General features: G+C 43.5%; 1 protein-coding gene across 1 annotated transcript; it reads left to right on the top strand.

The window, feature by feature from the left end:
- Positions 1–1,721: 1,721 nt before the first annotated feature.
- LOC123126309 (aquaporin PIP2-5-like) lies at positions 1,722–2,970 on the top strand. Its single transcript, XM_044546673.1, has one exon. The coding sequence runs from the start codon at positions 1,771–1,773 to the stop codon at positions 2,644–2,646; it is 876 nt and encodes a 291-aa protein (XP_044402608.1). The 5' UTR covers positions 1,722–1,770; the 3' UTR covers positions 2,647–2,970.
- The last annotated feature ends 4,864 nt before the right edge of the window (positions 2,971–7,834 follow it).

Here is a 7,834-nt window from a genome sequence, read left to right as displayed (position 1 = left end):
GAGAGACGAGCCCCCGATCTATATTCTCAATGAACGAACTTGGGTTCGCCCTTGAGTTTACTGAGTAATTGTTACTCTTGGGGGGTTAAACCTCTGTTCTAGCTGAGACTAATGGCACAGATTTCTAGTGTTATAATAGAAACTGCCCTTAACGCACACCTTCTAACATCTCGAGTCGCGAAAACAATTTTTTGGCACGTTTTTCTCTGGAGACTCCTAGGGGGTTGGAGTCCCATGAGAGGAATCAACTTGTGACTTGCCCCGTCATTTATAAAAGTTTGGAGTCCGTCTCAAGGTCTACCATCAGTGGTTGAGAATTGCCTTCATGGTGATATCGCAAGGATAAGAGGGTAAGCCTTCATGGTAACACCTACGCCTCCAACGGTGACAAGTTTTCATTCAAGGAAGTGAACATCGAAATACATCTTCGTGTGTGCGGTGTTTGGTTTTTCCTAACCCTAACTCATTTACTTGTGGTTTCCTTTGCTCACTTGACCTTGCATGCATCATGTAGTTGTATATTTGCTCGTAAAATTGTTTTGGCCCACACTTTATGTTACACGCAGCCTAAAATTGCTAATAATCAAAGTAAATTTGTAGTTGTCCATATTCACCTCCTTTAGGTCCATCTTGATCCTTTCAATATCCCTATCTCCCGCACTACTCTGACCCCTCTTCTTTGTATTGTTGAATTCTCTTCCTAATTTGGTGGCTCGTTCCTTCTCTTCATCCCCTGGCCTATAATCTCCAACGACATCTTTGTACGCAGTCTTTTTTTTTTTTGCGACGTTTGTACGCAGTCTTCATCAAAGTCATAGCTAGTTAAAAAATCAGTAAACAAATAATTACAAAAGGTTGGGAGATACAACCTGTAGTTTTCTATTTAGATCTTGGTACTCCCTCCGTCTAGGTGTGTAAGTCACCTTATTACGAAAACGAAATAATCTCAAAACACTTAGCCACGGTACATTAACTCCCTCATCTTTTTTCGTTTCATGACGTATCAACCAATAAGAGATGTGGGCCGTGCATGCTTTTAATGACTTGAGACTAACAAACATGACATGCAGTGGTTAGTTCATTGCATGCAAAGCTATTAATTAGCAAAAAGACATTAAGTTATCTCGATTTCCCCTCCGCCTTGGTCACGGTGCACAACCTAAAATGACTTAGACTAGCCACAGTGGGAGTAATTTCAACAGTAACATCGAGTCCAACTCAGCAAATTTGCTTATGTGGCAATGAGTTAATGAGGAGAGAGATAGTTGTAGTAACTTAGCTAGTTACTGTAACATCACATGTTCCAATGCAACATGAGTCTATAACCTAATAAATGAAGCTCTGCATCTTACCACACTTATGTTACTACCCACTATGAATGTAATAACATAGTCTAGAGATATGTGTATGTTACTAGTGTATGTTACTCTTCATTGTGGCTAGTTATACACCTAGACGGAGGGAGTAAGAAAATAATTATACAATGTACACATCTTTGTTAAGATAATCACTCCCGCAAAAACGCTGCCGCGCGCGGCACTAAAAAAGAGATGCATGGCATGTAAATCAGTAAATGGCACTTGAATCCTCAAAAAAGTAGACGGCACTCGTCGTAGTAAAAATATGCAAATGGTGCGTGCCACGAGAGAACGGTGATGCTGGCCATACTCTCTATATATACATGCATCCTTGCCGTGTTATGGACACCCAATCTCCTTCCATCATTGCCGATCGATCCTTGATTAATCAGCCGAGAACCCGAGATCGATCATGCCTATGGCACCAGCACAAGGCAAGCTGAGTCCGGAGGCCATCGACAACGAAGTCATCAGCAACGGCAGCGCCAAGGACTACCTGGACCCTCCTCCAGCGCCGCTGGTGGACGCCGGCGAGCTGGGTAAGTGGTCTCTGTACCGTGCCGTCATCGCCGAGTTCACGGCCACGCTGCTCTTCGTCTACGTCGCCGTCGCCACCGTGGTCGGCCACAAGCGCCAGACGGACGCCCAAGCGTGCAGCGGCGCCGGCGTGCTGGGTATCGCGTGGGCCTTCGGCGGCACGATCGCCGTCCTCGTGTACTGCACCGCCGGCATCTCCGGCGGCCACATCAACCCCGCGGTGACGTTCGGCCTCCTCCTGGCGCGCAAGGTCTCCCTTCCCAGGGCCTTCCTGTACATGGTGGCGCAGTGCGTGGGCGCCATCTGCGGCGCGGCGCTGGTGAGGGCCGTGCACGGCGGTCACCACTACACGCTCTACGGCGGCGGCGCCAACGAGCTCGCGCCGGGATACTCCAGGACGGCGGGGCTCATCGCCGAGATCGCCGGCACCTTCGTGCTCGTGTACACCGTGTTCTCGGCGACCGACCCGAAGCGCATCGCCAGGGACCCGCACGTCCCGGTGCTGGCGCCGCTGCTCATCGGATTCGCCGTGCTCATGGCGCACCTTGCCACTATCCCCGTCACCGGTACCGGCATCAACCCAGCGAGGAGCTTTGGTGCCGCCGTGGTGTACAACGGTGGGAAGGCTTGGGATGACCAGTGGATCTTCTGGGTTGGCCCGTTCATCGGCGCCGCCGTGGCCATGGTGTACCACCAGTACATCCTTAGGAACAGCTCCATCTTCCGGTCCAACTACGATGCCGCCGTCTAGCTACTTCCATCCATTGATGCGCTCCATATCTACTAGTAGATGAGGTGAGATCCACATTATATATGGACGGATCCACCGTGTGGCTGTTAAAATCGATGGTCAATTAGTATGTTGTTGTGTTACTGAACGTATGTATTGCATTGTATGTTAGTGTTGGGTTTACAGTGTTTGCTAGTTACTGCAAGAGATGGCTATCTATCTAGTGAGAGAAACCAAAATATTACTTCCAATGATTTTTATGCTTGTGTTCTCCCTGAATTCTGAAACCTTTGACTTTGCAACCCTTTTTATTCTTCATTTTATGGGTTTTGGCTACGTTCCTCATCAGCAGTGTCACGTTCTCTACATGTTTTCTTTCTCTCTGTCACGCCACCTCTGTTCACTCTCCTTGTAATTTGATGTTAGTTGACATTTTACACTGAATGATTGCTAGTCTACTGCAGACTGCAGTAAATTCAAATTTGTCTATGTCCTTTGAGTTTGAACACATGATTTGAAGTTAAAACTAAAACATTAAATTCCTTTCAAACCATATGTCCATTTCGTATGAAATTTAACCAGATTGGTCCGTCACTAAATTACTTTTCTGTGTAGTTTTAATTTAAAACCCATAGTTTTTTTTAACTTGAAACTAATACATCAAGTGGTTTCTCGCAAACCATATACATGTCAAACAGTAGTGTTTCTATGTAATTTAGTTCATTCATCAGCGTCAAGCATCGGATCCGCATCTGCGTTTACATGCATGCCATACAGGGAGTAAAAATAATGCATCCATGAATGGATGAAATATGGACCGCACGACGCTGGGTGCAGTGACCACGTAGCACTGGACATGCAGGTGGTACTACTGCCCGCAGGGTTGTGTATATGGCCAAATTTTGAATTGAATCTGAATTTGATGTTTAATGTGTGTCAGACCATATATATACATGGCGCCAAATAACTATGAATTTGATGTTTAATGTTCTCCTTTTTCACAGTTTACTACTACTAGCGCTTTCTTTCGTGGCGTTGCATGGGCATACGTGTCTAGCTCGTCCTGTCGAGGCGTCAACGTATGTGTGCGCTGCTCAGACAATACTTGTTATATTTAATTTACGTCATTCATCAGCATCAGCGTCGGATTTGCAACCGCATGTACATGGATGCCATCCAGTGCACGCATGGTCTTTTTACAGGGAAACATGGAACACACAAGGCAGTGGGAAGTCCACCGTACTATATAGGAGTACGTAGCACTGGACAGGCAGGTGGAACTAGTGCCCGCAGGGTTGTAAATATTGACAAATTTTGAATGGAATCTAAATTTGGTGCGTGCAAAGCATAGTAATTCTCCTCTTTCGCAGTTTACTACTAGTGCTTTCTTCCGCGGTGTTGCATGGGCGTACGTGTCGAGTTGTCAACGTACGTACAAGTGCTACGCTAGCTCCACAGTCCCTAGATTAGCTTCTTCCTCGGAGAGACAGACAGACTCGAAGAGAGGCCCAGACAAGGCCATGCATGCAGCTACATGCAAAAACAATCATGCATGCATCATCGTCGACAGTACTAGCTATTCCTTATTCTCCAACCATTATTCCTTTTTACACGCAATCTCACTAGTCTTAGTTATCTCTTCTTATCAAGTTGTAATAGCTGTAACTTGCTGAAGTTTTTAAAATTTGTCAAAGCATGTTGAAGACTGGTCTTGTTTCAAAGCTCTCGTCACAAGGAACACGAGTACACAAACGAAACATAGATTGCACTTTCGGTTCAAAAGATACAACAGATTCAAATTTTAAAGGCAAAAGGAAAAAAAGGTGTGATGGCTGGCGTATGCCATCTCTGCGAATTGCTGCATGCACGGATCTCATCTAAATTAATTAAGGGCTAAAACACATACAAAGGCCAAACGAGTTTCCAAATCATGAATCAGGACGTATGTAATTGCACGTAACAGCTTAACAAAAATCTTACGCATTATGAGTGCGATATGGCGACGGTTCATTTTGGTGGTTATTCCCCCTCATAAGTACGTAAAGTTTCTGTAAAACTAGTAAGTAGGAGTAGGATTTGAGTAGTCTTACCCATGTATGAAATTCACTGGATGCATGGCACAGACAGTACGCAACTAGTCACGTGCATCGTTTTACCAGGGAACAAGAACAATGAAGGGCCGTAGACGGGCAGCAGCAGTAGTGTGACCGAGACCGGCCGGTGTGAATATATATGGACAAATTTAGGTGTTGGCTTAATTAAATTTGAATGAATGGTAGTACATGTCAGATGAGTCATATATATCGATGGCGACAAAACGCTGCAGTGTACTAGTGTCGTTTTCAGGATGCTCACAAATAATATGGTGTGGTGTGGTCGATCGGCCCGGCCGGGACCATGCACATGCATATACGAAGTCAGTGTACACGTACTAGTACGCAGGAAGGCATTGCTTTCTGGATCTCGATCTCTACCTCCAAAATATTTTGTTGCATGCTTATGCTTACGTACATGTATACGCGTGGACGACATCCACTTGCTCAATCGTTGTTGTCAGTTGTCACCGATCGATCGACTTGCTCGACGTGTCAGCACCTACGTACATTTCAGGCCTCACACTAACTAGCACTAAGCAACAGCAACCTACACATGAAAATTAAGGACGTTGCAGAAACCAAAAATCTGCTACTCTCATTTCAGGCCTCACACTAACTATCATTTCGGCCTTAATTAGTTCCACTTTTGAGGTTACTAGATGATACCCCGCGCGTTGCTGCGGGAATGCATGATGCATGCTTATTTTCATAGATAGGGGATAAAAATAGATAGTATAAGTGAGAATCTCTAAATGAGTTACTGTGCCGTGGGATGGCGACAATGAAAACATGTAATATTGTCGAAACTGTAAAGAATCAGTGCCAATGAACAGTAATCAATCACTCATGATGAATGTCGATGATGTACATATTTATATCCCTGGAAGGGACGGGTCGCACATGCGCGACCTTTACAAGCGATGGAACGAAAGAACGCGTCCGTTACAATAGGACGTGACCCATCGGGAGAGGAACCACACAACGGTTTTGCTAAGCAGGGATTTCCTTTAATTAAACTAATTAATTAATCCTAACACTCCCCTAATCTCTGCTTCAATTATTCTTGTAAACATGATCATCAACATCTTGATCATCATCATCACGATTAGTCTTCTCCAAAAACCCTGTAGGAAAAATATGAGGAGATATGTACAATATGCCATCAAAAACTCCTTCCAAAAACCCAGTGGGAAAATAAGGAGAAACCGACATATCACAATGCCTGCATTACTATTGCCTCGTTAAAAACCTTCCATAAGAAACCATTTAGGAAAACTTATAAAGGAAAAGAGTGCAATATTAAAGATTCGAGGATCACAAACAGATTATCATTCAGGGGGACACTCCCCCTGAACTTTGCAAATCCCGAAGTCGTTTCATACCAATTCCATTGATGTACCTCTCAAATAAAGAACTTCGTAATGACTTTGTAAACAAATCAGCAAGATTATCACATGACTTCGTTTGCAAAATATTTATCTCCCCGGTCTGCTGTAACTCATGGGGATAAAATAACTTAGGAGAAATATGCTTTGTAATATTACTCTTTATATAACATGTTTGCATATGTGTAATACATGAAGCATTATCTTCATAGATAATAGTGGGTGATTCCAATGATCCAATCCCACTTGAACTTTCAATAAAGTTAATCATTCTGCGAAGCCATGCACATTCACATGATGCTTCAAACAAAGCAATAATTTCAGAATGATTTGTGGATGTAGCCACCAGAGTTTGTTTTGTCGACTTCCAAGAAAAGGCCGTACCTCCACTCAAGAAGACAAAACCAGTCTGTGATCTAGCATTATGGGGATCCGATAGGTATCCAGCATCACAATATCCCACCATGGTCTTATCTTGATTTTTCCGATAGAACAAACCAAGATCTTTGGTGCCTTGAAGATATCTGAAAATGTTCTTCACACCAACCCAATGCCTCTTTGTTGGTGATGCACTGAATCTAGCCAATAAATTTACTGCAAATGATATATCAGGCCTGGTGTAGTTTGCTAGATACATTAGTGCTCCAATAGTACCGAGGTAAGGAAACTCAGGTCCTAATACCTCTTCATCATCACCCTTAGGTCTAATTGGGTCTTTATATCTATCAAGAGATCTAACAACCATTGGTGTTTTCGATGGATATGCTTTATCCATATTAAATTTCTCATGAATCTTTTGGATATAAGCAGACTGATGAACAAGTATTCCTGAAGGAAGATGTTCAAGTTGTAAGCCCAAACAGAATTTAGTCTTACCCAGATCTTTCATCTCAAACTCCGTCTTAAGATGATTACTTGCCTCATGTATTTCTTGTGTAGTCCCGATGATATTGAGATCATCCACATACACAGAAATAATGCAAAATCCATTCTTAGATTTCTTAATAAACACACATGGGCAATCACTGTTGTTTGAGTAACCCTTCTGAAGAAGGAATATACTCAGTCGGTTATACCACATTCTTCCCGAATGCTTCAAGACATATAATGACTTCTGAAGCTTTACGCAATACATGTTGCGATTAGCCTTTGAATTCGGAAGCTTCATTCCCTCGGGAACTTTCATATAAATATCCGAATCCAGTGACCCATATAAATATGCAGTCACAACATCCATCAGTTAGATAGACAAATTCATTTTCACTTCTGCAAAGCCTTGTCCTTTGTGTCCAGATTCCTCCCCTCTTGGGTGGCTGAGTAGATCTATGGGTCACATCCACTCTCTCTGGCACATTCATAGCGGGAACATTTGATTTTGTGACACCTTTTTAATCAGTAAATGCATCTGGCAGATTATTTGTAATATTTTGCAAATTTATAATCTTCTGAACCTCCAGTTCAGACTCATTCGTACGTGGGTCTAAGGACTGGATGCCTTTCACATCCCAATCTATTTCTTGGCACTCTTTGTGGTTATTCTCTCCCCCTAATGCCGGGAAATTGTCCTCATCAAAAGTGCAACCAGCGTACCGGGCTGTGAACAAATCCCCTGTCAGGGGTTCCAGGTACTTAATGATTGACGGAGAATTGTACCCCACATAGATCCCCATTCGTCTATGAGAGCCCATTGATGTACGCTGCGGTGGTGAGATCGGTACATATACCGCG

This window comes from Triticum aestivum, chromosome 5D, assembly GCF_018294505.1.
Source record: "Triticum aestivum cultivar Chinese Spring chromosome 5D, IWGSC CS RefSeq v2.1, whole genome shotgun sequence".
NCBI classification, from domain to species: domain Eukaryota; kingdom Viridiplantae; phylum Streptophyta; class Magnoliopsida; order Poales; family Poaceae; genus Triticum; species Triticum aestivum.
Note: the sequence above shows the minus strand (reverse complement) of the source record. Positions and strands in the feature narration are given on the sequence as shown.

What these genes read in the sequence shown, in the direction of transcription:
- LOC123126309 (XM_044546673.1), top strand. Translation starts at nt 1,771, where the DNA reads ATGCCTATGGCACCAGCACAAGGCAAGCTGAGTCCGGAGGCCATCGAC.